This window comes from Lipomyces chichibuensis (assembly GCF_038497645.1).
Source record: "Lipomyces chichibuensis strain CBS 12929 unplaced genomic scaffold V1513scaffold_5, whole genome shotgun sequence".
NCBI classification, from domain to species: domain Eukaryota; kingdom Fungi; phylum Ascomycota; class Lipomycetes; order Lipomycetales; family Lipomycetaceae; genus Lipomyces; species Lipomyces chichibuensis.
The window spans coordinates 506,019-533,727 of NW_027117457.1; the positions used below are offsets into that span (position 1 = coordinate 506,019).

The window sequence follows — 27,709 nt, forward strand, 5'->3', positions numbered from 1 at the left end:
TTGGGGTTAGGGTATATTGGTAGTTTGCCCACCAAAACAATTGAATTTGATGCTTCCTTCTCATGATAGATGCGGAAGAAGTGAGAAAGTTGCTAGTGCACTGCGAAACTGCACCGCCGCGGATTTTCGTTTTGGTCCCATCGACACCAAGCACACCAAACTCGAATAATCTGCACCCCCGGCAGCCATCGCGACCGCTTATCCAATCTCGCCTGCTAAAACAGTTCCCGTCCACCCTCTATTTACGTCGCGTACGCGTCCCACCCGCGTTCTGCAAATAAACAACACGTCTCCGTCCGTCCACCATGAGCGCGCCGCCCCAGGCTGTTCCCCCCGCCCAGCCTGGCGCCCCTCCTCAAAATCCGGCGCATATGTCCGTGAACGGCTTCCATCCTGCGCAGATGCCGATTCCAACCACACGTGAAGGCGTCCAGCAATTGCTCATAGTACGTTCATGCGCACTTGATGCGGATCCCGCCTCTCATTGTGAATTCGCCACTGATCTCTATTTTCTAGCGATGGCAAGCACTGAAGGCCCATGGCGCCGACGAAGTCTCTAACCCCGAGTTTGCAAATATATCAAAAGTACTACGCCTTATCTCAAAGCAGCAGGAGATGTACAAGCAGCAGCGTCTCCAGCAGCAGCAACAGGCTCAGCAGCAAGGACAGGCGCAATCACAACAGCAACAGCCGCCCCAGTCTACAATCACACAGCCGACCCAGCAGCAGATTCCTCAGCCGAATGCCGTCCAGCAACAGGCTCAACTGCAATTGCAGATGCAGCAGCTCCAGTTTCGCCAGCAGCAGGCGCAGCCGCCAACTCAATCGGTCGCTCCTGCGCAGGCTCCACAAACAGCTCTTAATGGCGGATTGCGTACGTAAACGATGAATACGAGAGAAAGACTGGTGATGCTAATACGCCTTAGAATATAATCCTGCTTTGCAAAATCAAGTCACGACAAACCCCCCTTCGCGCTTGGGATCAACGGCTGGCTCTGCTCCGCCGTTTGTGACGCCTACAAACAGTCCATTCACTGCCGAGCAACTTCAGATGCTTCGCACACAGATCACGGCATTCAAGTTGATTTCCAAAAATATGGTTATTCCTCCGCAGTTGCAGCAGCAGTTGTTCGCGCCATTAAGGCAACTTCAGCAGCAACAGCGGGCACGTCAGCCGTCGTTCACACCACCGCCTAACGGAACCCCGCTGACCATGCAGCAGACACCAGCGGGCTCGTCTGCAGTGCCTCCGCTGCCGGGACAAGTACCTGCCGGGCAGCTAATTCCACCTGCGTCGCCTGCCGTCAAAGCCACGCCGATTACTGCGGCTCCCATCCCACCACCGACCACTGCTGCTTCTCAGACTCCTCCCGCAGCGGCTTCAGCTATTGCCGCCCCCCCAACTTCAGGACCGTCAGCCGGTTCCAAATACGAGATTGTCTCGCCGTACCTGCAAGTACAGCAACCGATTCAGTACATGGACTTTGTCTCGCGCCAGAACAGGTTGCTAATCCCGTCGATTATGCCTAGTGGAGTCGACATTATTGCCTTGAAAGAGGCACGAGAGACAGCGATCAAAAATCGTGTCGCTACCAGAATCACTGAGTTAGAGAATTTGCCTGCGAATATTTCTGCTTTTGATGCCAAGGATTTGTCGTCCGAGGCTACCCGCGACTTTGTGCCGACGGAGAAGAAGAAGGAAAGCAATGATGGTCCTAAGATGGAAGTCGACTCTGAAGGGGAGCCTCAGAAGGAGAAAGAAGAATCTGGATTCGACGTTATTGAAACATTCGGGTCTTTCACTGCGGAGGACAAGCTCAAAGTGAAGGCTTTAATTGAGTTGAAAGGACTTCGCATGCTAGCTAAGCAGCGCGAGATGCGCAGCCAAGTTCTCAAGTCGATTGCTCATTTCAACACGCTAGCCATGACGGCCAGCCGGTCTAATTTCCGGCGGTTGAAGAAGCAGAGTTTACGTGAGGCGCGTCTCACTGAGCAGCTCGAGAAGCAACAGCGTGCTGAGCGCGAAAAGCGGGAACGGCAGCGGAATTTAGACTACCTTGTTGGTGTCTGTAATCATGGTACTGAGATGCTTAATAACGGTCGCATGAAGCGGAACAAGCACCAGAGGCTTGGCAAGGCTGTGCTTGCATATCATGCGTATACTGAACGTGAAGAGCAACGTCGTGCGGAACGTACGGCTAAGCAGCGTCTCCAGGCGTTGAAGGCTAACGATGAAGAGGCGTACATGAAGTTGCTTGACCAGACTAAGGATACTCGCATTACGCACTTGCTAAGGCAGACTAACACTTTCTTGGACTCTCTTGCGCAGGCTGTCAAGGACCAACAGCGAGAGAGCAAGGTCTTGGAGGGTAGAATTGTTCCAGATGAGGAAGAGATCGAGTTGGATGAGGAAGGCGAGGAGAAGCTAGACTACTACGGTGTAGCGCACCGTGTTCAGGAAATTGTCACTCGCCAGCCGTCTAATTTGATTGGCGGGTCACTGAAAGAATATCAGATCAAAGGATTACAATGGATGGTGTCTCTCTATAACAACAATCTTAACGGTATTCTGGCCGATGAGATGGGTCTTGGCAAGACTATTCAGACGATCTCGTTGATCACGTACTTGGTTGAACAAAAACAGCAAGCGGGACCTTACCTAGTCATTGTCCCGCTCAGTACTCTTACCAACTGGAACCTTGAGTTTGAGAAGTGGGCGCCGTCGATTAGGAAGGTTGTGTACAAGGGTCCACCTTTGGCGCGTAAGGCGCAGCAGGCTGCCATCCGGTCCGGTGACTTTCAGGTGTTGCTAACCACGTATGAATATATCATCAAGGATCGTCCGATTCTGAGCCGGATTAAGTGGATTCATATGATCATCGATGAGGGCCATCGTATGAAGAACTCGCAGTCGAAGCTCAGCAGCACGTTAACTCAGTTTTACCATTCCAAATATCGATTAATCTTGACCGGTACTCCGTTACAGGTATGCATTTGTTGCTAGACTATTATACAACGAAGATGCTAATTGATTAGAACAACCTTCCCGAACTTTGGGCCTTGCTCAATTTCGTTCTTCCCAAGATTTTCAACTCGGTAAAGTCTTTCGATGAGTGGTTCAACACCCCGTTTGCGAACACTGGTGGCCAAGACAAGATGGAGTTATCCGAAGAAGAGACGTTGCTTATTATCCGTCGTCTTCACAAAGTCCTTCGTCCGTTTCTTCTGCGTCGTCTCAAGAAAGACGTAGAGAAAGACCTCCCCGACAAGGTTGAGAAGGTCATCAAATGCAAGATGTCGGCTCTGCAACACAAACTTTACGAGCAAATGCTTAAACACAATGTTCTCTTCGTTGGCTCGAGCACGACCGGCGGGGGCAACAAGTCCGGTATTAAGGGTCTGAACAATCAAATCATGCAGCTCCGCAAAATCTGCAACCATCCGTTCGTATTCGAGGAAATCGAGAATCTTATCAATCCCAATCGTCTCACAAACGACGACCTCTGGCGGACGGCAGGAAAATTCGAGCTTTTGGACCGCATGCTCCCGAAATTCAAAGCGACGGGCCACAGAGTGCTGATGTTCTTCCAAATGACTCAGATAATGGACATCATGGAAGATTTCTTGCGATGGCGCGGAATGGAATACCTTCGTCTTGACGGTGGCACGAAATCCGAGGATCGGTCGGACTTGTTGAAGAAATTTAACGCGGAGAATTCGCCTTATTTTGCGTTCTTGTTGTCTACTCGTGCCGGAGGTTTGGGATTGAATTTGCAAACTGCTGATACTGTCATTATCTACGACACGGACTGGAATCCACATCAGGACTTGCAAGCGCAGGACCGTGCGCATCGAATTGGTCAGACGAAAGAAGTGCGCATTTTCAGGCTGATTACGGAAGATTCCGTTGAGGAGATGATTCTCGAGCGGGCACACAAAAAACTCGATATCGACGGAAAGGTCATCCAGGCGGGCAAATTCGACAATAAATCCACGGCTGAAGAACAAGAAGCATTTTTGCGCTCGTTGCTGGAAGCCGAGGAGGCGAAGAAACAAAAACACGAGGATGACGAAGACGAAGAGCTAGACGATGAGGAGTTGAACGAGTTACTAGCGCGTGATGACAGCGAGGCAATTGCGTTTCGGAAGATGGACGCCGATAGAATCGCGAATTCCCCGTATGGCAAGAGTAAAGCTAAGGATCGGTTGTATTCTGACAGCGAGTTACCGGATATTTATCAGCGTGATATAATCGTTGAGATGCGGGAGACAGAAGAAGTTGCCGGTCGTGGTGCGCGGAAACGAAAAATCACAAAATACGATGACGGGTTGACGGAGAAGCAGTGGCTTGATGCAATTGATAATGACGAGGATACCATCGAGGACGCTATAGAAAGGAATTTGAAGAGGGAGAAGAAACGAGGGAAGAAGCGTAGGACTGAGTGATCAACCTGAAAAAAAAAATTGGCGAATTGATGCTTCCGATGGAAATTACGGTTTGAATTTTTTATTATTACATGTGTTAGTATAAACGAGTTGTATGATATTTGATCGTTAGTGGTATATATTATAATTTAGTGTATTCGTATAGTACTCTGTAATGATTGGTAATAGATGCTTTTTCTATATCAAATTATAAAAGGGAACTTGAATAGCCATTAATTCTTTTACACTTCACGTGTTACATACTTCATATAAACCCATAACTCTACCATAAAACAAAGGAACGTTACCAACACAAAAGCAACTAAAAAAAAAGTACACCCACTTTGGCAGAGTTTACTTGAAAACTTTGCCGTCAGCGATCTCCTTCGGGACACCGTCAACGACAACAGGCTTGTCCCAAGCCCACATATCCTCGACAAACTCCTTGTCCTCGGGCTTAGACGCGTCGAGCTTGCTGAACTCGTAGCTCTCCCAGTCCGGTGCTACGTCGAACGCAGGAGCGTACTCCTGACCGCGCACGAGGAACGCGCCGACAATGCCGTTGGAGTTGTTCTCGCCATAGACGACGAGACAGCCAAAGAGATACTTCGTCGAGGCAGACAAGCGGTTGAAGAAACCACCAATCAGGTTCGCGGACATGAAGGTGAGTGTGAGCTCGTCGTCGTATTTGTATTTGACCTTCCAGAGGGAGTACTCCTCGGAATCATAGTTCTCCCAGAACCAGGGGAGAGCGACGGGACGGGTGTCCTCGTTCGAGTACTGTCGCTTCCAAGCGTCCAGTGGAAGCTTAGCCGGGCCTAGAGCCTCGAGAGGATGCTTGGGCTTGGAAGTAGTTTTTTCTTCCTCCTCCTCCTCATCGTCAGCCTCCTTCTTCTTGGGTGCCTCTTTCTTAGGTTGCTCCTTTTTAGGGGCGGGTTCCTTCTTGGGAGCTACATATCGTCAGCACGTGTCCGTATGCATGCTTATATGTATACGGGATGGGGCTTACGAGTATACTTGATGGGCTCGTCAATGAAGCTGTATGGGCCACGGACATCGAGCCAGATCGCTTGGTTGGTAACGGTGGTGAACCATCGGGTGATCGCAGGGTGGGACGCGCGCCAGGCGGTGCCGAAGACGTGTTCGAAACCGCGGGAGAAGAGGTTCGCAACGAAGAGATCAGCGAGAGTGAAGCGCTCGCCCACGAGCCAGGTGTGCTCGGTGAGGTACTTCTCGTAAATGGACATGCTGAGCTCAGTGTCCTCGGAAGCCTTGTCGACCGACTTCTTGTTGTAGGGTTCCTTGCCGGCCAATGGTCTCCACCAGGCGCCAAGACGCGAAAATGTCTCCATATTGGTGAAGGACATCCACTTGAGGATCAAGGCAAGGTCAGCCTTGGACTTACCAAGAAGACCAGACTCCTCCTTCTGGGAAGCGACTTGTCTTATTAGCTTCTGCGTACTCTAAGCAGTTAACGCGACTGACGAGCGGTTATTGTAATCAGAGTTTATATCCTCAACACAGTGTGATTTAGACAGGGATAACTGTATAATTTTGAAAAGACTCATCATGTTGCCAGCCGCTCGCAGCGCGTGAATCAGACGATTGTATGACTTACAGTAAACGGAGATCGCAATTGTCTCGTGAAGGATCAAGCCATCAGCACCAACGAAACCTGGGATCTGTCGACGACCTGTTAGATTCTCCACGACTGACTTTGAAATTCATTCCAAGTAACAAGTGCGCTGCGTACCTTCTTTTGGGGGACAAGAGCTACGTATTCGTCAGAGTACTTGCCGTTACCGGTCTCAATGACCTCAATGTCGAGGCCTAGCGACTTGGCAAGCAAGTAAGGGACATTGGTTCTGGGGTTTCCCTATTCAATGTCAGAAATCCTCATCATCAACGACCGATTGCATCACAATGCCTGATGGCTATATAAAAATAGGCTAATGAGTATATAAAAGAACTCACAACGTAACCGTAGAGTTTTCCGAAAGACATTTTGACTGGAATAATTTCGGCACAGAGATTGAATATGACGAAGCGGATTCGGGGCCAAATAAAAAATTTTAGAGGGGCATTATTGGGCAGAGAGGTACTGAGCTCAAAACGTGTTCTGGGTACCTCACTACGCCGGCCCACGCTACACGCACACCGTGATGTGACCTACGCAGGCACTCTCGGTTCTGAGCCCTTTACCAAAATTTTCGTACACCTCATTGTCAGTTGTATACTCCGAATAAGATAAACAGCCATCAACGCCATTTAGCAAATACGGCATGGCGTGCTACAGGCCGACTCTACCGGGGCTAATAAACCGGACAGCGGATTTACCGCGGACGTTGTTACTTCGGCCATTAACTGCACGCAGTTTTCACTCTTCTTCGACCAGACTCGAAAAAGAAGTAGAGATTTCTGAGGCTCCGGCCATAAGCTCCAAACGCCCGGCATATCTGGATTTTGCTCGCGTTCAACGACGGGTAATTGACGTGTGGGAGCCATGGAATGACTACAAAAGCGGATTCGAAGGTAAGAAAATGGAGCAAGCAAAGCGAATTCTGCCGCGCAACACAAACGGCGAGGAGATCCTGCCGCTCCTGCGAGACATGCCTGTGTCGCCGTCGTATTTTACAGCTGCGTGGTTTCACACTGATAGGCTGCTCGAATTGCGCGCTCTTGATCGAAAGTTTTCGGCGCTACCTCGACTGGCCGACGGTGTCGACGATGGATTCAAGCCGATGACCTATAGCGAGTATAGCGGTACTGACCCATCGGGATTGTCTCGTCAAGGAGATTACAATGCCATTAAAGCGATATTACAGCGACTTGCGAGGATAAGGCTGGATGTGCGGCCAATCGAAGTAAATCGGCTCCTGGCACAATTTGCGAACTCGGCGATTACGAGAAGCAGCATGCCGGAAAGACGAAAGATCGACATCCTTGGCCGAGCGATGGGACGCGGTAAACGGAAAGACGCCAGGGCGACTGTTTGGATTGTTCGTGGTGAAGGCCAGGTGCTGGTGAACGGCAAGCGACTGACTGACGTATTCAACCGTGCGAGAGACCGAGAGGCGATTTTGCGTCCACTGAGTGTTGTTGGACAGCTTACAAACTACAATATCTTTGCGTTGGTTCGTGGTGGTGGTACCACCGGTAAGTGTCTGGCAGTATCTGTTGGATGGACAGCACTCACAAGTTCCTACAGGTCAGGCAGGTGCGCTCTCGCTCGGAGTTGCTAAGGCGCTTGTCCGGTATAACCCACAGTTTTCGAACGTTCTCCGTAAGGGTAAGTTGCATTGTTATATCTGTTGTTCGTCTATCGTGCAAGATACTAATAGCCAACAGCGAACGCCCTGAAGCAAGATTTGCGTGTTGTGGAGAGAAAGAAGCCGGGCAAGGTTAAAGCACGCAAGGCACCACAATGGGTCAAGCGTTAGTTGCAGTGCATAGACATTTGTTTGTACATAAGGTTGTATATTATGCGGCAGTGCTCACAGAAGCAGAATAAACGAGTCTGTACTATGCTATGTATTACTTTTCCGGATTGGAATTATTTCACATTTGTCTCTAGCTGAAATACTTAGTATATGCCAAATAATGGCTGAGTTCCCTTAAATATCCAAAAACAATGAATTCGTATGACTAGATTTATATCTCATATTGTAAACGGCGAGGGAGGAGTATACTTATGACGTAAAATAGGGAAGTCATTCGCAGTAGATCTTAATACTCACTCGCAAGTATTCGCAATGAGTAGCTCTTTCCATTCTACATCGGTCCGATAGTCGGTCGAAATACTAACGTACGGAAATAGGAACCGACCCGGACTGCGGGTCGCGTGTATGCGGCCCTGGGTCCAAAGTGTCAAACGTTGATCTGGGCTTGGCGATACGATTCGAGCAGACCCGAGCTAACGGCTGCGGCTAGCTCACGTGCGCACTTTGATCTTACGTCAAGTACGACTCACGAACGCCCAACACAACAAATCGGGTTTCCCCCCCCCGCTTTTCTCGACTTTTTGTCAAGAAGCCCAATCTCTGTCCTTTCAATTCGCCTTTGACTAGTCCTCTCAACCACACCCGAGATATCAGCAAAAACAATCTCTTCTTTCCCAAGACGTCTACGATTTCAATTCCAGTACTGTCCATCCCAACTCGCTGGTCCTTCCCTTGCCGGTCGGCCCACGTTGACGACCCCTCAAGGGCCATTGCTCCTTCTTCCACCTTCCAATTTCGGAGCAGCTGTTGCAATCTTGTCGCAGTGACGCCTACTGGCCAGTACGAGTACGACCGCGGCTACACCTCCGCGTCCTATCCAGTCTCTGTCAGCCCGTCCGTGGCTGGCCAGGCGGCAGGCGACCAGGTTACGAGCTACACAGATCAGTCTGTCGCCCATGAGACTCAGGACGAGCAGCCGTACGACTACTACCAGGAATCTCAAAACGTTGGTATACGATACTCAACACTGTTGAGCAGCGTCGACAGTGTCGACAACGCGTCCCAGCACGCAGATCAGGCAGAGCAAGAGCAGGGTAATATCAGTGAGAGTGAGAATCCCGTGTTCGGGAGCATACAATTCGAGCAGCATCCCGAATCGTTGGCTGCGATCTTGCCATCGTATTTTGCAGCTGGTAGATCCATGCTCACTTCACACGGTTATTTTGTTGATCCCTCTGCTCACCAATCTTCTCAGCATGCCCAGGCTGTGTTGGGATCACATTCTCTGGAGCAGTACCAATCTCAGCCCGCCACAAATGCGCAAGCATCATACTATCCAATAGATACGGCGACAAACTCTGTTCTAACTGTATATACCGACATAAACCAAATACAGGCGACTCTGGTGTCATTGCTCCAATACATCACGGCCGGCCCTCCATCAACGCCGGCAATCGCGACGGACATTATGCCTAGGCTTGCTGACATCTCACGGTATCTCGGCGACCACGCCATTGATCTCGGGCTTGCAGACGACAACTCGCTACCATATGATTGTCGTCTGCAGTTTTGGAGGCTGTTCAATCGTTCCTGGATTGGTGTCATATCCCGCAACTGGCTCATGTCCGGAGGCGGCACTGCAGTTGCACAAGGACCGACGAGTTTGACGCGGCAGCAGCTGGAGGACATGGCGGAGCTTGTGATTTCGTTGTCGGACAACATACAGCGGTATGGCCTTGTGGATTACGAGATGGGAGTATGGGAGGAACGCATACTCGACGGTATGTCCGCGTCTTGTTTTCCATCGACTGTCCGTGACTAAGTCTTTACAGGAATACAGTGCATGTTGGATCAGATGGGCGATTCAGGTGTGAGGTGAGCCTCGACGCTGGACGTTGTTGCGTACGACTGGAATATACTCTGGCGTCATTTGTACATTTCGTTTCGCTTACTGCACCCGACTGTAATCTAGCTTTTGTTATGATGTGCTATCTCCGTGCATTTGGTTGTTATTTAGTCATGTGTACGAGTTTTATTGGTTACTGACAATGTGCATACGCTATTGAGTTTCTAAAAGCAGCTGTTTATGAATCATTGAGAAAGGATTAATGTACAGATTTTACTCACGTTTTATAACAATGCATAAAAATACTAAAATATATCCAGTGTCATTTTTTGCGCAATATCGGTACTAGAAACCATCTCGACAAACTCCTCAAAATTAATTTTTCCGTCGCCATCGCGGTCGGCTTCCATGATTGTTTTATCGACAATCTGCTGCAGCTGCTGATCCTTCAAATTACTCCCGACCATCATCTTCATGACAATAAATAGTTCGCCGTTGGATATGTACCCATCTTTGTCCATATCATACACATTAAATGCAAACCTCAACTTCTCGTCGCTGCCGCCTTTACTCGAAAAGGCCGACAGCCCGGTCAAAAACTCCTGGAAGTCGACGTCTCCGCCGCCATCCTCGTCAAAAATCGCAATCAGACGTGACGCGAGTGGGTTTGTTGCTATTGCTGGTATCGCGAGGAACTCATTTCTGTCGATCGTACCGGAATTGTCGCGGTCAATTTTCATGAACCGTTTGCGAAGTCGGTCGACTTCTTCGGCCGAGAAGTTGGTAGATGAGACGAGATTGTCTATTAGTTGCTTTGAAGCTTCTGCGCCCATTTGTGAGACTTGTTAACCGCAGATCTGTGCGCGGAGGGAAAAGCGAGGTATGTGAATTAGTGATAGAGATTGATACTGCTTCTGGTTGCTATATGAAATTATATATTGTAAAAGCGCGCGTGCACAGAAGTAAAATGAGTACATACGCGGGGGTGGGAGAGATATACGCATGTTAGGGTACACACCCCTTATTATTGCATATCTGAGCCGCACACCAAAGGTACCACCCAAAGTTGCTAATCTAAATAATCTGAAGCCGATTTCAATTATTTTCTCAGTATTTCAATATTATATTGGCGCTTTGCTCGCTTTCACTTATATTTTGTATCTTACATCCCTATTCTTGGCTACCGTTCCAACTTTTCTTTGGAAAGTGATGTGTGCCAGATTAAAGTTTCAAGCTCGTTGATCCCAAGTTACCCTGCAATATCCTCCAACTTCCGCCTTCCTCGATTCAATTTTTTCTTGTCGAAATTCAACGACGACCAACCACCACATCGATTGTATCCAGCTGGCCTCGGCATTAACTTAAATATTTTCAGGAACCAAAGATATTGTTGAGCATCTAATTACCCCAGTGCGCCCATAAAACAATGGCCCGAGGTGATGCGAAACAGTCAGAGCAGGAGCGCTTTGTGGCGTGCATCTCAGACATCGCCATCGCACTAGTCGAATCCCTGCAATCGCCGAACAAAGACGTGAATTTGAACGGCCTTGTTGGTCGGTTATCCAAGAAGTACAAGTTGAAGCACCAACCGCGGCTAACAGATATTATATCTGGTATTCCGGATCAGTACAAGAAATACTTATTGCCAAAGCTCAAAGCGAAGCCTGTGCGGACGGCGAGCGGTGTATGTGGTTTTGAATTTGCAATTTTTTTTTCTTGAGATGGCGGAATGAAGGAACGGCTAATGGATGTCTAGATTGCTGTGGTGGCGGTTATGTGCAAGCCGCATCGATGTCCGCATATCGCATATACGGGAAATATATGCGTGTACTGTCCTGGCGGACCGGATTCGGATTTCGAGTACTCGACGCAGTCATACACCGGCTACGAACCGACGTCCATGCGCGCGATCCGCGCACGGTATGACCCGTACGAACAAGCCCGAGGGCGGATCGAACAGTTGCGCCAACTGGGCCACACAGTCGACAAAGTGGAGTACATCATCATGGGCGGCACGTTCATGAGCCTGCCGTCAGATTATAGAGAGTGGTTCATTGCAAATCTGCATAACGCGTTGTCAGGCTACACGATGCCCGCGCACGCGAGCACGAAAAGCAAGGACGGGAGCGTAGTGGACGAGGCCGTCGCCATGTCGCAGTACTCGCAGACCAAATGTGTCGGTATCACGATCGAGACGCGGCCGGATTATTGTCTTGATCAACATTTGAGTGATATGCTCAGGTACGGGTGCACGCGTCTTGAAATCGGAGTACAGAGCGTGTACGAGGACGTGGCGAGGGACACAAATCGCGGGCATACCGTTAAGGCTGTGTGCGAGACGTTTTGTCTCGCGAAGGACTCCGGGTTTAAGGTTGTGTCGCATATGATGCCTGATTTGCCTAATGTCGGCATGGAACGGGATCTGGATCAGTTTAGAGAGTATTTCGAAAACCCCGCGTTCCGGACAGACGGTCTCAAAATATATCCCACCCTCGTCATCCGAGGTACGGGATTATACGAGCTATGGAAGGCGGGCAAATATAAATCCTACACTGCGAACGGACTCGTGGACTTGGTTGCCCGCATCATGGCGCTCGTTCCGCCATGGACGCGGATATACCGCGTGCAGCGTGACATCCCCATGCCGCTCGTCACTGCGGGTGTTGAGAATGGTAATTTGCGGGAGCTTGCGCTGGCGCGGATGAAGGACTTTGGGAGTACGTGCCGTGATGTTCGTGCGCGCGAAGTTGGCATCCAGGAAGTTCACCACCGCGTGCGCCCGGAGCAGGTGGAACTGATCCGGCGCGATTATACCGCCAACGGCGGGTGGGAGACGTTCCTGAGTTACGAGGACCCGAAGCAGGATATTCTCATTGGACTTCTCCGTTTGCGATTGTGCTCCGAGCGCACTACTTTCAGGAAGGAATTGACCGGCCAACGAACGAGTTTGGTGCGGGAGCTGCATGTGTATGGGAGCGTTGTGCCGCTACATAGTCGTGACCCGCGACAGTTTCAGCATCAGGGATTTGGTACGTTGTTGATGGAGGAGGCGGAGCGGATTGCGAGAGAAGAGCATGGTAGTGCGAAGATTAGTGTCATTAGTGGTGTGGGAGTGCGGAATTATTATGCCCGGTTGGGGTATTATCTTGATGGTGAGTTGGCACGGTTTGTGAGCGGTAAGAGGGAAAAAAACTAACAGATTCATTTAGGTCCTTATATGTCAAAGATGTTGTAGGATAGCAAAACTTTGTAGTAATATTCACGGACGGAGTTTGGGCTTGGCTGTGGTAGTTAATAATATTATACAATATAACTATGTCTATAATTAATATGCTGTCGGCAGACTGGGATTGATAAATGGCTGAGTTGATTTCAGCATTGAAGATGGGGTTTGCATTAATTAGGTACATGTCACTTTGCTGGCCCCTAGTAAGTGGAGATGAGTTAGAGTTCGCAATACACTTCAAGTGGCAAGACGAGGATGCCCAAGGAATGGGGCAGCTGGAGAGAGAATATTTGCTTAGTATTCAGTGTGAAATGACTGGATTGGCATGATATTACTACGTTATTTATTTCCTGTTAGGGAATGAAGTAATATGTAGACGAGCGGAGAGCGAATGCCAACTAATTGGTGGATAAGAACTGAACTAATCTGATCCTATTCATATACGCTTGAAGATCTTGGCTAACATTTTACTATGATTATTTAGTGCACTCCTGGGAAGCAGTTTTTTAGTTCATATATGCTGAATGACGAATTAGAAGGCAAGGAAGGAAATAGGGTAAGTAGAATGACGTGTAAATGTTAAAACTGGTCATGGCGGGAAAAAAAAAACGCACTTGAACGAAAATGTTATTGTGAAACGCAGATTATTTATTATTATTGGCTGCAATTATTACGTGTGTCCAGACTACTTATTTGCGTAAATCCTTGATAAATATTAGACAATTGCAGATAAGCAAGCAGAAAGGCGCTAAACTGGTCAATAACTTTGCCCGATCTCAAAGAGCGTGTAAATAAAATGTACCCAACATGAGGATACTATTATATTCTCCAATTTCCCAACTTCATTCATATTAATGAAGCAATTGCATATTAATATACAGTTACAATATCTTTATATATCTGACATCCAAAATTCCAAATACAAACATTGGCAGCACATAGCCTATTAGATAACAATAACCACTAAAGGGCAGAATGTGCGAATAATAAACGGAAGTACTAACTTAAACTAACTTAACTATAAATTACTTCATATTAATTTGTCCAGCAGCGCTAACCACTGGAATGCGTACGCAATTCCGCACTTGAAACCCCATGTGCACTGTTCTTATTATTTGAAATTCATACGTTGTAAACTGGCTTTTTTTGCATCAAACAAAAAATACCCTCGTAAGTGCAAGTGCGATTTTGATTTGTCGCTATGCCCTGCAAAAACTAAATTTGCTTTTTTAATTTTCTGCGCTTTTTCCTTAGCATGCTCCCGACATATAATTTACCGCCGTTCCTCCCGTTCCTCTTTTCTTCACGCTTTCTTTAATACATTACTCTTCTTCCCTTCCATACCCATCGCGTTTCCATCGTCATCCGTTCGTTCATATATCACTGGCAATTTGCAAGCACTCCCTGTCGGTCTGTATATTCAGTAGATAGTGCCGGCCTCGCAACATCCCGGGCCAATTGTCACCTTCAACGACGGGTGCGTCCTCCTGTCCGGATAGTCAACTACAGTTCCGGTACCCATATAAGTTTTTGTCGTGTGTGCGTGCGCCTTGACCGTGCCTCCCCGGGATTGTCCAGTTTATTCGGACCGCAATTCAGATCCGCAGGTTCAAGGAGGTCATTTTCCCGTCAGTCAAGACTGCGAGAACAAACGGAAACAGTTCATCGACTATGACTTTAGCTACATCTCCCTCGCCCGAGCGCCGGCGCCGCTCACGCGCTCAGGCGACGCCGTCCCCAGATTCGCCCGTTTCTGACCGGACCGAATCCGCGTCTGCTCCGACCGAGGAAGAGCGCGAGGAAGAAAACGACAAGAAACAGACCAACTCTGGTGACCCGTCAGCAGACGAGCCCGACCAAGAAGATGACGAAGACGACAACGACGAAGACGACGACGACGGCGACGATGACCAGAAGATGAAGGACGACGAGACCTCCTCGCCGGCGCCTGCCCCACGCAGTCTCCCGCCGCTCGCGCCCGCACCTGCCCAGTCCTCGACGACGACGCCGGTCGCTGTCGTCGGGTCTGCCGGCAGAAAAGGCCCCCGCCGTCGCCAGCCGCCTCATTACCGAGAGATTCGCGCTCGCGTCCAATCCATCTCCGAGAAATTTCTCCCTATCCTCGGTGACATTGCGCTCGCCAACGTCGGCCAGCTGCGCGTCGACGACTTGTCCTCGAAGATTAACGCGGTGTACGGCGAATTGATCCTACTCCGCCGCTTTTTGGAGCAGGATTCGCCGGATGATATTTCACTGGCGAATAACTCCATTATTACTACTCTCCCGGGACGGAGTCCGGTGCCTGCTTCCACTTCGCAATTCCAGACCATCCAGATGCAGATGGTCGGTCCCGATGGGAATCCAGTTAGCGATGCTGAGGCGTAAGTTTGTCCTTGTCTCGACTATTTCATCAGTTACTAACGATCCTAGCAACGGTCACGCAGAACGTCCGATCAAACGCCAACGCCTCGCAGACGAAACTGCGTCTCCTGCCGGCGGCGACGAAATGATCCGTCCGGTATTCCAAGGCATCGCGCACGCCGAGCCACCAAAAGATCTCTCCGCGGGCTCCACCCCCGCGCCCACGAATCCCAATCTCCCACTCAGCGACGCTGACCTGCATGTCCCCGTTGTGGAGACCTATCGCGCGCTTCCACATTCCAGTCGGCCTTCATACGACACCGGAGTCTCACTCCTGAATGAAAAACGACGAGAGAAACTGTGGGCAGTGATGCAGAACGAGATTTTCACGTTCGCGGTCGGATATAACTCAACGCCGCTCCGTGCGACGGAGGATTTCTGCTCGCTGGCATATTCACAAGACGGCAGAATGAAGCGCACGCTCAAGAACGACCTCGCCATCTCGGAGGCACTCTTCGACGGTGTTTCTGGAGTCCGCAAACGTCTTTACCAGACGGTCGCTAAGCACGAGACAGAGGACGGCGTGGACGACGGCGAAGGAAGCGGGCTGAAGGATTGTGGAATTAGGGCGTACACAAACAACTTTTACAGTTTGAAGAGCAAGCCGCAAAATTATTATCATTATCTGTTTGCGGCTGCGTTTTGGCGGTGGGTTAGAGATGAAATTGATAGTAAGACTGTTGTGTCATCTTCAGCTGGTCCCTCCGCACAGCCGGAGTTTGCTGTTAACAGTATCGAAGATTGGTGGCGCGAGTGCGTCAGTATCTGCAACGGGTTCTTGAAGGCGAATCCCGGCCGTCCTGAGAAGAAGGCATTTTTGAAGGAGCGATTACTTGCTGATGAGAAGAAGTACATTGAGAATTAATGGAATTGCCACAAGTAAAATGAGATTGGAAACTGTGTATGTTAGGTGTTATTGTGTATATGTATGCAGAGTGTTACAAGGCGTCGTTCTTTTACAGTTGTTCGATAGTCGTTGGTTGATGTCAGTCATTTGTTGAAGAGAGTGTAACGATAAGCTGTATATTTTATTCTTGAATGTATCATTATATCATGACTTAATTTGTTTCATTATCACTCATTTATCGCAATGAAAATTGCTGTGTAAAATACCTTTTAACATCAACGCTATATACTAGTTTAACTATTAAGGTAGGAATATACAACGGATTGCCTCTACACCCAATTAATCAACTTATCGTCCTCATGGCCCTTGACGAGTTTCGTTTGCCGATTCAAAATCTCAGAAACTTTCTCTCGCACACCAACCTTGCCCCTGTACTCAGCCAAAAAGTGCTGAGTCACCTCCTCCTTGGTAGCCAAAAATGGACCCGAATCCTTAGCCTCGCCCAACACGAACCCTTTGACTTCATTCTCGGTGGGCAGGCCGTTCTGGAACGGGTACTCCTTGTACGCAACCGCGTCTCCCGGTCGATCTGCGCCGAGCATTTGAAGATTGTCGAACTTAGTTTGTAGCGCCGGTGGAATTTCGTTTCCGGTGGGCCAATACTTGGCGACGTCGACATCGCTAGCATCTTTCCATTTCGCCCTTCCGCTCTGCTTCTGCACGACACGGTACGAGACCCCGGTGTGGAAATCAGGCTCGTTCATGAACTTGGATGCAATGAACATATCGTTCTTAATCGTCTCAAGAATGTCAATCGTCTTGCCCTTTCTCACCGCTGCTAGCGCAACCTTCATGGACAGCGGACACCGGAGATCCATAGTATCAAGCGTAGTCTGTGCAAACTCATCGCCAGCATCCGCGACTTTCGTCAACGCATCCGTGATCTCTTCGAGTGTCTCGAACTTGAAACAGGCATCAATCGTCTTCCGCTTGTCGCCGCCGTAGAAGAATTTGTAATCCGCTGGGACCTCGCTCTGGAAATCGTCGATCGCGTTGTTAATCACAGCGTTGTACTTTCGCGAACCGGTAAGATCCTCAACGGCGTCTAATTCCGCTAATCGAGATTCCAAGTCCTTCAACTTTTCGCTGGGAACAAAATGCGTCGCAGCGCCAGCGATATAGGCATCGAACCCATTCAGTCGCTCTCCTGTCACGGCGAGGTACGTACCCAGCTCGCCGTCGAGTCGCGAGAGAAAGAACGACGCGCCGACGTCCGGATAAAAGCCAATGAGAGTCTCTGGCATCGCGAAAACGGTCTTCTCTGTCGCGATGCGGAAAGGCGTGTGCATGCATAGGCCGGCGCCGCCGCCCACTGGATTTCGTTATTAACAAATTACTTTTGTGAGGAGAGGAGAGGTGACGTACTAGTTATCCCATCCATGAAGGTCACAATTGGTTTCGGGTAGGTCGCGAGGATGTAGTCGAGTGTGTATTCGTACGTGAAAAAGGCACTAGACTTTGTCGGCGGGACATCCAGCAGCGCTGTGAACAGTTAGCAACGGTGCGCCAGTATTATTATATCGTGTGCACTTACCGGCAACGTCTCCACCGGCACAAAGGGCTTTGCCGCCTTCACCCCTAATAATCAAGAGCTTTGCCGCATCGGACTTTCCCCATTCCTGAGCAGATTAGCGATGGCACGAATTCGTGGCAGACGGCAACATACGGTGATTCGAGGCGTCATCTTCGTGATCATTGACTCGTTGAGGGCGTTCAGCTTCCTTGGTCTGTTGAGTCTGACGATCCGCGCTGCACGGTTGACTTCAAACAGGACATCGTCCGGATCGCTTGATGCGGCCGTAGCCATCTTGAGCAACTGTTAGTTCGATTCTTCCGTACCATGCGGATATTCGGACAGTCCGGGGTTGACTAACCTGTGCTTTGGCTAAGAACGCGGGATTTGTAATTTTGGCGCGCAAAGGCATAGAGCAGGCGGTGACACGGAGCGACCACAACGACCGGAGCGTGAGAAGTGGTCGAGACGAGTGGAGAGCAGCACTCATGAAGTGGTGTGGCTGTAAGGCGAAGTACTTCTAGTATTATCGTGCTGGCTATGCACTAAATCGAGAAGCCCGGAGAGAGTTCGGAGTACAAGTGCCGAGGATGGTAAATGAATATTTCGGCACGAGACGGGGCGGGGAATTCCTTAGATGAGGCGTTCTTTAAAGAACTAATAAATCACGACTTAAATTTTTATACGGGAGGTTGCAATCCGTCACCCGGCCAGCCCGACGCAACTTGGCCTCGACGTCATGATCCACTCGCGCACCCAGCGTTGAGCATACGCATTTATATATATGTATAGAAATACTGTAAATCCAGGCGAAATATTATGAATACAGTGGGTCATACTAATGTTATCTACGCCGTACCGTTACGCCGTTCTATAACGCGCACGACATTTTGATCTCGAAATTGCAACAATTCTATCGGATATAATCTACTATCATGCAAGTTAATCAGAATATATATATCGGATTAAATTACTGCAATTTATCCCTGCAGTCGCGACCAATTTCCTGCTTGTCAACCATAACGCCAGCTCCCAATTCCAATTTTTCGCCATAATGCCTCTATACCAATTACCATGCGCTTAATTTGCCTTTGCTGCACTCCTCAACTTCGCATCCCTCTGCGCCTTTAGCATGGCACTCTGTTCCTGCAACCGAGTAATCTTCGCTTGCAACATCGCCTCCTTCTGACTATCCCATCCCTCGCCTCTCGCCCCACCACTAGCACCGAATTCGGTACCATTGGGCTTCTTCTGTCTCTTACTAGCCTCACTCTCGCGTCGTTCTAGATCTTCCTTTCCTTGTCGTCGCTTCGAATCAAATGCTTCCTGCCGTTTCTTATCCCGTATCTTTGCGCTCCGTTTTGCGTCGTATTCTTGACGGAGATTATCGGACAGTAGTACTTCATTAGCAATTGACAATGCATGGAATATACCGACTGCATGTTTCGATTTGTTTTTGTCAGGGTGGTATTTCAGTGCTGCTTTTCGATATGCTTTTCTGATGGCACTCTCGTCGGCGGTATCCTCCACGCCCTATTTAGAGTTAGTTATATCTCCATTTCCAATAACCAATATTATATATATATATATAATATAAGTAAAATGACAAACGCACCAATAGCTGGTAGAAATCGTACTTTTTCGCGACCTCATCGCGTTCTGCCGTTGACGCCGCCATAGTATACTAATTAATATTTTTTGTCCGTTGTATAGTTGTCTTGCCGAAAAGTACAAATCGCCCCGAGTTACTCGTTTGTATCAATCCCGTACCTTATTGAAAAACTTGGGTCCCTGAAAAACGAAACGAACGGGTCAGCAGGTAGTATTTCTTTTTTTATTATTATTATTTTGATTCTTGATATTTTCCAGCAGTTTTCGAGTGGCCGATCTGAATCACAAATCCAACGCCACGGAGGGGGCAATATATTTATTTGTCCTCCTCATCGACCGCACCAGCCACAGCACCACCAAACCCTCAAAATCAAATTTGTGACCTTCTGAGCGCGCTTTTTTTCTCGGACTGTACTGCGGAGCGCAAGCTATTTTTGTGACCCCGATTCTGACGAAATTGCAACCGAAGTTTTTCACAATTATGTTTTCGTAACCGTGTTTTCCAAAAGTCAGTTCAACTTTTGACCAACTCTCGGTTCCCCCATGAGTTGATCAAAGTTCACTAATATAAATAATATAACTTACTCAAGTAATTTGTAATTTAACAATCAAATAGTAAGAAACCATAGCCAAAAAAAATACCAAACACAGTAGTACACAACAAAAAAATACGAAATCCAAATTAACCAAGCTATCTTTTTAAAAGTACCACTACATGTAGTATACATCCCATACACCATCTTCATCCCCTTTTTTCCAGCGACGAAAATATATTCATAAAACTGTCCAACTTAATACACACAATTGTATCGTACAATCATAAATAGTACAAACTACGAGGTGGTCAATTCGCGGAGACGGTTGAGTGCTTTTGGATACTTTTGAGCTGCATATTTTTGTTAGCTTCAAGGTGTAGACACAAAAAATTGACAAAGTAACATACCCGCTGCCTTATTGTACCACCTAATGGCCTCATGCATATTCACAGTGGTTCCGATTCCATTCTCCATGAAATACCCAACCGCATACTCTGCCTTTGCCAACCCCTTCTCAGACGCCCGACGAGCCCATAAGTAGGATTCCGTCTCGGACTTTGGCAGCACGTTGTCGGCACCAGTCAAGTACCATCCACTTAATCCGAGTTCGCTCTCCGCGTCGCCTTTTTGTGCTGCACGCGAATACCATGCGATGCTTCGCTGGGGATCTATGCTGCAGCCCATATGTCCGTATTCATGGGCGGCACCCATCTTGTACTGGGCAGGAATATATCCCAATGTCGCGGCCTTGCCGTATAGTTCCAATGCAAGATTGTCGTCATGTGGCAAGAATCCGTTACTTCCGTCCGCGGTCTCGTACAACCGTCCTAATTCATACAACGCATGTGGGTTCTCAGGATCAGCATGATCCGCCGCGCGCTTCAACCATATCAAAGACTCGCTCGTGCTCTGACCTTGCCCTAATCCACCGCGAAGAAGCACCATTCCAATTTTGTACATGGACGCGGTATCCCCCTGTTGCGCAGCCTGTTTATAAAAATTCCACGCCTTCCCTTCGTCTTTCCGCGTACCGCTGCCCAACTCGAAACAAACAGCGGTCCGATACGACCCTCGTACATGACCGAGCTTTGAAGCTTTCTTGTAATGCTCAAATTCCTTCTCGCGATTCATCTCGAGACCAAGCTTACCGCCCGCACCGTAGCATGTGCCAAGATAATACACAGCCTCCGGATACGGCTTGGACGCCGTTGAGAGCTTCTTAATGATTTTCTGCGCCGAGAGCGTCCATTTCTCGATACACTTGCGAGTTGCTTTCGGGTCTAGCTTGCCTGACATAGATGACAGTGCGGGAGAGGACGCGGCCTCAAGAAGCGCTTTCGCGTAAGCAAGTTGTATTTCGGCATTGTGTTTCTGGTCTCTTGCGCGTTGTGTTGCGGCGTCGAAGGCAGACTGAGTGAGCGGTGTAGAGACAGTAATGGGATCAGGAGGGAGGATGGCTTGGGCAGCCGACATCGCTGATGCCGGGGAGTATTGACGCACGGGAGCCGGATGCGATGTGGATGTCGCATGGCCCGAATTAGCAGGCTGAGCTTGCTTATTTTGCTGAGCAGCAGCCGCAGATTGCACAGGCGATCGTGACGGCTGGATGCCGGGGAAGTCTTGTTGCTGTTGTACGGGTTGCTGCCGGGCATATCGATTAACATACGGCGCATTATCGTCAGACTCATTCGTCGCCATTCTTGCAAAACCCGGATTTTGCGGTAGACTAGAAGTCTCCGACTCGAACGTCGCAGCACGTGGAGCAGACGATGCGTAAGCTCCTTCCGGTTCAAACCTTTGGTCTCTCGACGACCCCCGCGGACCCAAACCGCCAGGCACAGGTCGCGGTGGTTGCTGAACTCCGCGGTATCCTTGTCCCGGAATCCTTGGCTGTGGTGGCATTTGTTGATTATCCGGCGGTGGTGGTCCCCGCACAGGCGCGAAAGGGCCCCTCTGACGAGGATGTCCTTGTTGAAGCGGTGGGCCGTACAGATGAGGGCTCGCCGGACGAGGCGCAAATGTGTGTGGTGACAGCATGGGCTTGCGCAGAAGTGGCGGGACCATCGTCATCGGAGGCTGCGGCGGGTAATATTCTTGGTCGTCGACATACTGCATCGGCTGAGTTGGACGTGCCTGGCGTGTAGACTGAGCGGGCAGATATGGTGACGCAGTACGCGGCTCTGAGGATTCGGACGAAGAGTTAGATGAGTTGGAGGGGCGGACGGGCTCTTCTTCAGATAAATCTGGCGCGGTTTGGGGACTTTTGTTGGGAGGAGACCGATCCGGAGCGTCGTCGTTTTTGGCAGGAGTATCGTCCATATACATATCAAGAACCTCATCCACAGTTTCGGTCTCAGTTCCATCTTGCTGTGCATTCGCCGGAACGGCTGCTTGCGAAGGCGGCGGTGTGGGTGATATATCCATTGTTGTCGGCATTTCCTGCCGGGGCTGTGGCTGTGGAACCTGATCTGATGGACTTGATTCCGCACTATACTGCACGTCTTCATACGCTTGTGAATATTCAGAACTGCGAACGGGAGCAGCAGTATACATAGGACTATCGCTTCCGCGTCGTCTCTCCAGCAATGGCAACTGTGGTGGAGGTTGCACAGTCACTGGCCCTGATGCCGATCTCGGCATACCTCTGCCACGCGCATGTGGAGGAGGCAGTGGAGCTGGTACATATCCCTGGCCATTACCGTAATAGTAGTCATCTTCCTGATACTGGGCCTGAAGGGGCTGGCGCATTGGCGGGCCGCGACGCGCCGGCGGCGGACGACCACTACCGTTGATATCCATTCTCTGCATGCCACCGTTCATGTATTCCATGTCGTCTCTATATTGCTGCTGATACTGTTGTGGCGGTGGTCGCTGAGGCACACCGCCTGGTCGTCGAAGCGGTCGTTGTTGCTGCATTTTCAGCTGCGATAAAGCACCGCCTGCACCGCGAGGGAAACGCGAGTCATAAGCGCCGAGGTCATCGCTGATCATAGAAGAGTAGTCGTCAACCACCACGTCGTCGCTGTTGCCACCTTCGCCGTCGTCGTCGAAGTCGTCAGCTCGGTCGCGCTCGCGCTGGCGCTGGCGCAATGGGTTGTTCGGCGCTGGAAAGCGACGCGGTGGAACACCACCCGCAAGGTTGTCGCCGTGGGGTGCTGCTTGCGGGGCACGAGGAGGACCGCGCCTGTACGGGCCAGGTGCACCATAGTACTGCTGAGGATAGTTATAATTTTGGGACGGTGGTGGTGGAGGACCGCGTTGTGGACCTGGAGGATATGGCGGCTGTTGCGGATACCTTCTAGGTAGCTGAACTGGGCGACTGTCGGGATATGGACCAGCTGAGCCGGGGGCAGTGTCGTAGAGATAGTCATCGGAGGGCAGCTGACGCTGTGTAGGTCGTGACGGAGGTGGATAAGCCATGATTGTGCTGTGTGGTGAAGACGGGCACAAACCGAGTAAAGAAAGGGACTCGCGCGATGGGCTGTGGCCGTGGGGCGTAGTCGTCGCTCCGACAACAATGTACACAAGCGAAGAATATCCAGGGTTCGGGCAGTAATGTTAGTGGTTAGGGTTGCATGAATGACCAGCCAAGTTTGGTTCTAGTCTGTCCCTTGCCAGCCCCTGAACGTGTTTGGCCGACGAGTTGGTATAAAAATATAAAACCGGGGGAGGGGTTGGTTGTGGGCCGTTCTCATGACCCTCTATCTACTGCCAAAAAGTATAACTACATATATTTGAGGAGTGCCTTGGCTGGCTGGGCTTCGAGAGGAAACTAAAAACGGGGAACAGAGTAAGTTCCAGGGTCAGGCGTATACTCTAATCATACAAATATCATGCTTAAGTTAAAATCTCCGCGTCCTGTCACCTGTCAATCAAGTAACGCTTTTTTTTGTATACGGACAAGTGTGCTCACCCAATCCTGACCCCGGCATACTCTGCTAAGATTAGATATCTAATCGTCACTCCGAAATTCATATCTAAAATGCCTACTGCAACAATGTAGCGTATATGCTTGCCTGAAAACGTGACTTAGTAATTCATCAAACTCAAAACAGTGATCAAGGGTAAATATAGTAGCAGGCTTACGATGCTGCCAGCGACGCATTCTTGTCAACATTCCTATCGTCGACCGGGGGGGGCGTCTTTAAGAATTTGATGTATGCTAACTAATCATCCTTGGATCTTTACTTTCAGGCAGCACCCACCACCCCACCTCACTTTAAAACTGCATTGCTTGTAGAATGTTAGCTAGCATTTGCTTATGTATATTTACTAGACCACATTTGTTAAACTTTGCCGAATTGGCCGTTCCTAGTCTGCAGCAAGCGGTCTCGATGTTTGAGACTTATGGCGTACAAGAATACATTGATAAATATACGCATGATTAACCCCATCGAGGATAAATAATTCTTAATGGCAATGATCTACGGCGGAATTCGTGCAGCAGATTCTTGGTCTTAGAACACATGGCGAGGCAACTATCGACACGCTGCCACGTTGCATATGATTATGAAAATTTAGCATCGGTTCGTCATGGCAATGCGCCAGATACATCTTGCAGAGTTGACCGGGTGCGTTAATCTTGATGCACTGACACAGCCGAATATGGGTGCATCAATGCAGTAAAATCAGAAAGAAGTACTGTCCACACGCACCTTCTGGAGAATTTAAATTATCGACATCCGGTTTGGCTGCATCCACTATTAGTAGCTTTGGTATGCAAAACGCCCCGAGGTCGAAAAAACTGCACCTCTTTCATCGGCCCAAAACGTTTGTATTATAATACAATATTTACATAATGATATCCCCAGCCGAATCTACTTGCTATTTGCATTCCGTCTCACAACCTCCTCAGTCAATGCATTTCTCATAACGGCCTTTGGCGCATCGATACCTGTCCACAGTTCAAATTGAGCATATCCCTGCTCTAGCAAAATATCCGTTCCCCGAACAACCTTCCATCCACCAGCTCTCTCAGATACCTTCATCAACGGCGTAACATCAGGCTTATACGCCATCTCGACCAAAACACCTCCCTTCTTCCCAAACAACGATAGGGGGATATCTTTTTCCATAATCACGTCTCCAGGAATATTGCCAACAATCACATCCAAAGGCAACGAATCTTGTTCCGGCCACGACGCCACATTATAGCTGTCGACGACAATAATCTTCGATTTATCCTTGAACTCTTCTGCAATCTGCTCAGCTTTTGACTTGGAACGGTTGTAGATGTAGATTACTTTGACATTCAACTCTGCTAGAGCGTATACCGCCGCGCGAGCTGCGCCTCCGGCGCCGATAACCAAACCGCTAGACAACGGCCACGAGCGACCAGACAACCGATCCTCGATACACTGTTTGATACCCGACCAATCTGTATTCTCCCCCGATAACTCCCGCTTCCCGTCAACATCTGACACAACAACTGTATTAACAGCTCCCACCTTCTTCGCGGCATCGGAAATGTAGTTTAGAAATGGCATAATCGCAAGTTTATGTGGCACGGTGACTGATGCTCCGCCAAAAATCGGATCTGCTAGTACCGCCGAAATCTCATCTTTGTCGAGGTTTTGGACATCGTAGACTGAGTAGTGGTAAGGAAGTCCGACGAACGCGAAGGCTGCGTTGTGGATAGTTGGTGAGAGTGAGTACGAGACGTTGTATCCCAATAAGTAGAATTGCTTCTCTGCCGCCATATTTTATGTATTAATCGACGCGTCAATGGATGGTGATGATGAATCGGTATTTATAGTGGGGATGACATAAGATCATTGTTGCATAATTTTGGCTGTTGTCATTAAGCAGCGGGCCAAAATGCATCCCTGCGCAAATGCGCAACAGCGCGTGCTTTGCATTTCTAAAATTTGTGACGTCATACCATATAAGCCATTAATGTAAAACCGCCGCACAATAGGCTCACTGATCTCGCGTGTGGGGTGTGGTCCGATCACATGCCATGCACATTAAACCTGTTACAATCTGTACAAGATTCCAGACGATTTATTTGTCTGCTTTTTAAATTGTTGCGATATACTCAACGCTTTTTGGGACACCGGGCAGGCCAAACTGTTTGAGGCCAAAAAAATGTCGCTTTCGAATCAGTTGTCGCCGAGGATCCCGGTCGGCTCTGTGTTGTCCCTTTACACACATTATTTCCACACGCACCCGCTTCTGTATGCTATCTGACTCACTACTTCTGGCAAGCTTCATGAAAGTACTAACCGGGCAATATAGTGTCAAGGCAATCACAGTTTCATTAATCAGTGGATCAAGCGAAATCATCTCATCATATGTAGCCGAATTCCTCTCGTACCAAGCTAAGAAATCAAGCTCACTAACACCGTCGAGGTGGAATAAAGTCCCATTCAGTAAAGACAAGGTTGCAAAGCTTGCAGTATACGGATTCTTTGTTGCTGGACCGCTGCTTCACTGTATGTATGTGACTGTTGGTGCGAAGATGGGGATGCTGACGGAAGAGTAGATATCCTGGCTTTAGTGGCTCGACTTGCGCCGCCGACTTCGCGGTTCCGGAAACTGCGACTATATTTCGCGGCGTTGTTATTAACGCCCCTCCTTGACGTTGCACATATAATCACAATGTCGGTTGTGGCCGGTGCAAGGAAACCACAACAAGTAAGAGCTACACTTCAACGCGGTGTGTTACCGGCCCTCAACGTTACTGCGCCATGGTTTCCCGCGATAATAGTGATTGCTTCGAGCTTGGGGATTAGTGTCGACGGGTGGACGTTGCTGTGTGCGAGCATTGCGGGTGGCATCGGGGTTGTTGGTGGGGTTGTGTCTAAAAGCAGACGGTAGTAGTGAACATTGTATAAATGGGATGGCGCATAAGGATTACCTTTATTCATTGTTTAAATTTTATGGTGAATATATAGAATAATATATACATAAAAACCGCGACCAATACCAGTAACGCCAATAATGCCAAATTGTACAAGTACTAGTACCTCATCTAGGTGCCATCCCCGTAGTACGTCTTTGGGCTCTCAAATTTACTCCCTCCTGCTCCTCCTCCTCCAGAAATTCCCCTGCATGACTCCTCGCATGTCTGGGATACCTCTGCACGCGCGGTTCATCATCTGCGACTTCATCGTGACTCTCCTGCATCTCTTCCTGCATGTAAAGTACCCGTCTCTGCACCCTCCCAGCACGAACACCCCCTCCATCTTCCCTCCGATCTCTATAAAACTCCGCAACTGAACTTATTCTCCCAAACGGCGTCGTGCGCAACAGTGCCCCTTGTGGTATCTCGCCCGCATCATCTGGGATCCGATGCATGAGCTCCTGCATGTCTAAATCCTTCCACGCCGATGCATTCAAAAACGACATCGGAAGCGTTCCGGGACTGGCGGTTGCAATAGCCGCGGCAGCACTTGCAGCCGACGCAGCGGAAATCGACCCGCCGTGTAACGCGGTCGTGTATGCTGCTGGTCTGTACCGTCGTAGTTGCGAGAGCAGAATACCGAAGGCTGCATGTTGGTCTGGGACAACGTCATCTTCGTCTTCAGGGTTGATTGGTTGGAATTCGGGGGGAATGACGATTTCTTCGTCGGGGAGGTGGGTCGAGACCCAGTCTTCGAAGAAAAGGGCGGATCGTGGTAGGCTGAGGTGAATATGTGACCGACTCGAGTCGCGTGGCGGCATTTCTTCTACGGTCTGCAATGATGCATATAGTCTTGAGTCCAATAGGTGTGTTTGATCGATATGGCGAGCAACGGCGGCGGTTTGTTTAGATGCCGACCCAATTTGACGTCAGGGGCTAA

General features: G+C 49.3%; 13 protein-coding genes across 13 annotated transcripts; 6 read left to right on the forward strand and 7 right to left on the reverse strand.

Annotated features, from left to right (window-relative positions):
- The first annotated feature begins 156 nt into the window (after window positions 1-156).
- On the forward strand, window positions 157-4,618 carry V1513DRAFT_462752 (SNF2 family N-terminal domain-containing protein). The gene is made up of 4 exons (XM_066899946.1): window positions 157-446; window positions 517-874; window positions 927-2,986; window positions 3,037-4,618. Exons 1-4 carry the CDS (start codon window positions 306-308, stop codon window positions 4,444-4,446), a joined length of 3,969 nt encoding a protein of 1,322 aa, XP_066755412.1. The 5' UTR covers window positions 157-305; the 3' UTR covers window positions 4,447-4,618.
- On the reverse strand, window positions 4,584-6,500 carry V1513DRAFT_410760 (EF1Bgamma1). The gene is made up of 5 exons (XM_066895717.1): window positions 6,400-6,500; window positions 6,179-6,301; window positions 6,044-6,107; window positions 5,435-5,863; window positions 4,584-5,375 (listed from the first exon to the last, which is right to left on the reverse strand). Exons 1-5 carry the CDS (start codon window positions 6,427-6,429, stop codon window positions 4,780-4,782), a joined length of 1,242 nt encoding a protein of 413 aa, XP_066755413.1. The 5' UTR covers window positions 6,430-6,500; the 3' UTR covers window positions 4,584-4,779.
- A 151-nt stretch (window positions 6,501-6,651) lies between these two features.
- On the forward strand, window positions 6,652-8,069 carry V1513DRAFT_439280 (mitochondrial 37S ribosomal protein uS9m). The gene is made up of 3 exons (XM_066897186.1): window positions 6,652-7,581; window positions 7,634-7,714; window positions 7,774-8,069. Exons 1-3 carry the CDS (start codon window positions 6,708-6,710, stop codon window positions 7,863-7,865), a joined length of 1,047 nt encoding a protein of 348 aa, XP_066755414.1. The 5' UTR covers window positions 6,652-6,707; the 3' UTR covers window positions 7,866-8,069.
- A 108-nt stretch (window positions 8,070-8,177) lies between these two features.
- On the forward strand, window positions 8,178-9,744 carry V1513DRAFT_429951 (uncharacterized protein; the record flags this gene model as incomplete). Its single annotated transcript, XM_066896335.1, has 4 exons — window positions 8,178-8,204; window positions 8,243-8,384; window positions 8,567-9,646; window positions 9,698-9,744. 4 exons carry the CDS (start codon window positions 8,178-8,180, stop codon window positions 9,742-9,744), a joined length of 1,296 nt encoding a protein of 431 aa, XP_066755415.1.
- A 39-nt stretch (window positions 9,745-9,783) lies between these two features.
- V1513DRAFT_439284 (uncharacterized protein) lies at window positions 9,784-10,749 on the reverse strand. Its single transcript, XM_066897187.1, has one exon. It carries the CDS (start codon window positions 10,542-10,544, stop codon window positions 10,017-10,019), a length of 528 nt encoding a protein of 175 aa, XP_066755416.1. The 5' UTR covers window positions 10,545-10,749; the 3' UTR covers window positions 9,784-10,016.
- A 388-nt stretch (window positions 10,750-11,137) lies between these two features.
- V1513DRAFT_375022 (uncharacterized protein) lies at window positions 11,138-12,946 on the forward strand (the record flags this gene model as incomplete). Its single annotated transcript, XM_066894881.1, has 3 exons — window positions 11,138-11,395; window positions 11,468-12,863; window positions 12,921-12,946. The coding sequence occupies 3 exons, from the start codon at window positions 11,138-11,140 to the stop codon at window positions 12,944-12,946; spliced, it is 1,680 nt and encodes a 559-aa protein (XP_066755417.1).
- A 1,165-nt stretch (window positions 12,947-14,111) lies between these two features.
- On the forward strand, window positions 14,112-16,439 carry V1513DRAFT_439290 (uncharacterized protein). Its single transcript, XM_066897188.1, has 2 exons — window positions 14,112-15,318; window positions 15,368-16,439. The coding sequence occupies exons 1-2, from the start codon at window positions 14,609-14,611 to the stop codon at window positions 16,221-16,223; spliced, it is 1,566 nt and encodes a 521-aa protein (XP_066755418.1). The 5' UTR covers window positions 14,112-14,608; the 3' UTR covers window positions 16,224-16,439.
- On the reverse strand, window positions 16,366-18,428 carry V1513DRAFT_439291 (mitochondrial 37S ribosomal protein mS47). Its single transcript, XM_066897189.1, has 5 exons — window positions 18,140-18,428; window positions 17,932-18,072; window positions 17,800-17,884; window positions 17,631-17,747; window positions 16,366-17,577 (listed from the first exon to the last, which is right to left on the reverse strand). The coding sequence occupies exons 1-5, from the start codon at window positions 18,266-18,268 to the stop codon at window positions 16,535-16,537; spliced, it is 1,515 nt and encodes a 504-aa protein (XP_066755419.1). The 5' UTR covers window positions 18,269-18,428; the 3' UTR covers window positions 16,366-16,534.
- A 148-nt stretch (window positions 18,429-18,576) lies between these two features.
- Window positions 18,577-19,678, reverse strand: V1513DRAFT_439294 (DnaJ domain-containing protein). Its single transcript, XM_066897190.1, has 2 exons — window positions 19,394-19,678; window positions 18,577-19,311 (listed from the first exon to the last, which is right to left on the reverse strand). The coding sequence occupies exons 1-2, from the start codon at window positions 19,454-19,456 to the stop codon at window positions 18,859-18,861; spliced, it is 516 nt and encodes a 171-aa protein (XP_066755420.1). The 5' UTR covers window positions 19,457-19,678; the 3' UTR covers window positions 18,577-18,858.
- Window positions 19,679-19,958: 280 nt separating this feature from the next.
- On the reverse strand, window positions 19,959-23,603 carry V1513DRAFT_410785 (uncharacterized protein). Its single transcript, XM_066895718.1, has 2 exons — window positions 20,333-23,603; window positions 19,959-20,275 (listed from the first exon to the last, which is right to left on the reverse strand). The coding sequence occupies exons 1-2, from the start codon at window positions 23,343-23,345 to the stop codon at window positions 20,223-20,225; spliced, it is 3,066 nt and encodes a 1,021-aa protein (XP_066755421.1). The 5' UTR covers window positions 23,346-23,603; the 3' UTR covers window positions 19,959-20,222.
- Window positions 23,604-24,684: 1,081 nt separating this feature from the next.
- Window positions 24,685-25,695, reverse strand: V1513DRAFT_439299 (putative pentafunctional AROM polypeptide). The gene has a single exon (XM_066897191.1). The coding sequence runs from the start codon at window positions 25,622-25,624 to the stop codon at window positions 24,743-24,745; it is 882 nt and encodes a 293-aa protein (XP_066755422.1). The 5' UTR covers window positions 25,625-25,695; the 3' UTR covers window positions 24,685-24,742.
- Window positions 25,696-25,886: 191 nt separating this feature from the next.
- On the forward strand, window positions 25,887-26,846 carry V1513DRAFT_439300 (uncharacterized protein). Its single transcript, XM_066897192.1, has 3 exons — window positions 25,887-26,101; window positions 26,163-26,359; window positions 26,410-26,846. Exons 1-3 carry the CDS (start codon window positions 26,013-26,015, stop codon window positions 26,742-26,744), a joined length of 621 nt encoding a protein of 206 aa, XP_066755423.1. The 5' UTR covers window positions 25,887-26,012; the 3' UTR covers window positions 26,745-26,846.
- V1513DRAFT_395845 (Apc13p protein-domain-containing protein) lies at window positions 26,782-27,646 on the reverse strand. Its single transcript, XM_066895374.1, has one exon. The coding sequence runs from the start codon at window positions 27,588-27,590 to the stop codon at window positions 26,895-26,897; it is 696 nt and encodes a 231-aa protein (XP_066755424.1). The 5' UTR covers window positions 27,591-27,646; the 3' UTR covers window positions 26,782-26,894.
- Between the last annotated feature and the right edge of the window lie 63 nt (window positions 27,647-27,709).

Coding starts and splice junctions, on each gene's coding strand:
- V1513DRAFT_462752 (XM_066899946.1), top strand. CDS start 306: ATGAGCGCGCCGCCCCAGGCTGTTCCCCCCGCCCAGCCTGGCGCCCCT. Junction 447..516: donor GCGTCCAGCAATTGCTCATA/GTACGTTCATGC, acceptor TCTATTTTCTAG/CGATGGCAAGCACTGAAGGC. Junction 875..926: donor AGCTCTTAATGGCGGATTGC/GTACGTAAACGA, acceptor AATACGCCTTAG/AATATAATCCTGCTTTGCAA.
- V1513DRAFT_410760 (XM_066895717.1), bottom strand. CDS start 6,429: ATGTCTTTCGGAAAACTCTACGGTTACGTT. Junction 6,108..6,178: donor CTCTTGTCCCCCAAAAGAAG/GTACGCAGCGCA, acceptor GGTCGTCGACAG/ATCCCAGGTTTCGTTGGTGC. Junction 5,376..5,434: donor CGAGCCCATCAAGTATACTC/GTAAGCCCCATC, acceptor GACGATATGTAG/CTCCCAAGAAGGAACCCGCC.
- V1513DRAFT_439280 (XM_066897186.1), top strand. CDS start 6,708: ATGGCGTGCTACAGGCCGACTCTACCGGGGCTAATAAACCGGACAGCG. Junction 7,582..7,633: donor TCGTGGTGGTGGTACCACCG/GTAAGTGTCTGG, acceptor AAGTTCCTACAG/GTCAGGCAGGTGCGCTCTCG. Junction 7,715..7,773: donor TTCGAACGTTCTCCGTAAGG/GTAAGTTGCATT, acceptor AATAGCCAACAG/CGAACGCCCTGAAGCAAGAT.
- V1513DRAFT_439284 (XM_066897187.1), bottom strand. CDS start 10,544: ATGGGCGCAGAAGCTTCAAAGCAACTAATAGACAATCTCGTCTCATCT.
- V1513DRAFT_439290 (XM_066897188.1), top strand. CDS start 14,609: ATGACTTTAGCTACATCTCCCTCGCCCGAGCGCCGGCGCCGCTCACGC. Junction 15,319..15,367: donor CCAGTTAGCGATGCTGAGGC/GTAAGTTTGTCC, acceptor TAACGATCCTAG/CAACGGTCACGCAGAACGTC.
- V1513DRAFT_439291 (XM_066897189.1), bottom strand. CDS start 18,268: ATGAGTGCTGCTCTCCACTCGTCTCGACCACTTCTCACGCTCCGGTCG. Junction 17,748..17,799: donor TGCCGGTGGAGACGTTGCCG/GTAAGTGCACAC, acceptor AACTGTTCACAG/CGCTGCTGGATGTCCCGCCG. Junction 17,578..17,630: donor CTTCATGGATGGGATAACTA/GTACGTCACCTC, acceptor AACGAAATCCAG/TGGGCGGCGGCGCCGGCCTA.
- V1513DRAFT_439294 (XM_066897190.1), bottom strand. CDS start 19,456: ATGGCGGCGTCAACGGCAGAACGCGATGAGGTCGCGAAAAAGTACGAT. Junction 19,312..19,393: donor ACGATTTCTACCAGCTATTG/GTGCGTTTGTCA, acceptor AACTCTAAATAG/GGCGTGGAGGATACCGCCGA.
- V1513DRAFT_410785 (XM_066895718.1), bottom strand. CDS start 23,345: ATGGCTTATCCACCTCCGTCACGACCTACACAGCGTCAGCTGCCCTCC. Junction 20,276..20,332: donor GTGGTACAATAAGGCAGCGG/GTATGTTACTTT, acceptor AAAAATATGCAG/CTCAAAAGTATCCAAAAGCA.
- V1513DRAFT_439299 (XM_066897191.1), bottom strand. CDS start 25,624: ATGGCGGCAGAGAAGCAATTCTACTTATTGGGATACAACGTCTCGTAC.
- V1513DRAFT_439300 (XM_066897192.1), top strand. CDS start 26,013: ATGTCGCTTTCGAATCAGTTGTCGCCGAGGATCCCGGTCGGCTCTGTG. Junction 26,102..26,162: donor TTCCACACGCACCCGCTTCT/GTATGCTATCTG, acceptor CGGGCAATATAG/TGTCAAGGCAATCACAGTTT. Junction 26,360..26,409: donor TGCTGGACCGCTGCTTCACT/GTATGTATGTGA, acceptor ACGGAAGAGTAG/ATATCCTGGCTTTAGTGGCT.
- V1513DRAFT_395845 (XM_066895374.1), bottom strand. CDS start 27,590: ATGCCGCCACGCGACTCGAGTCGGTCACATATTCACCTCAGCCTACCA.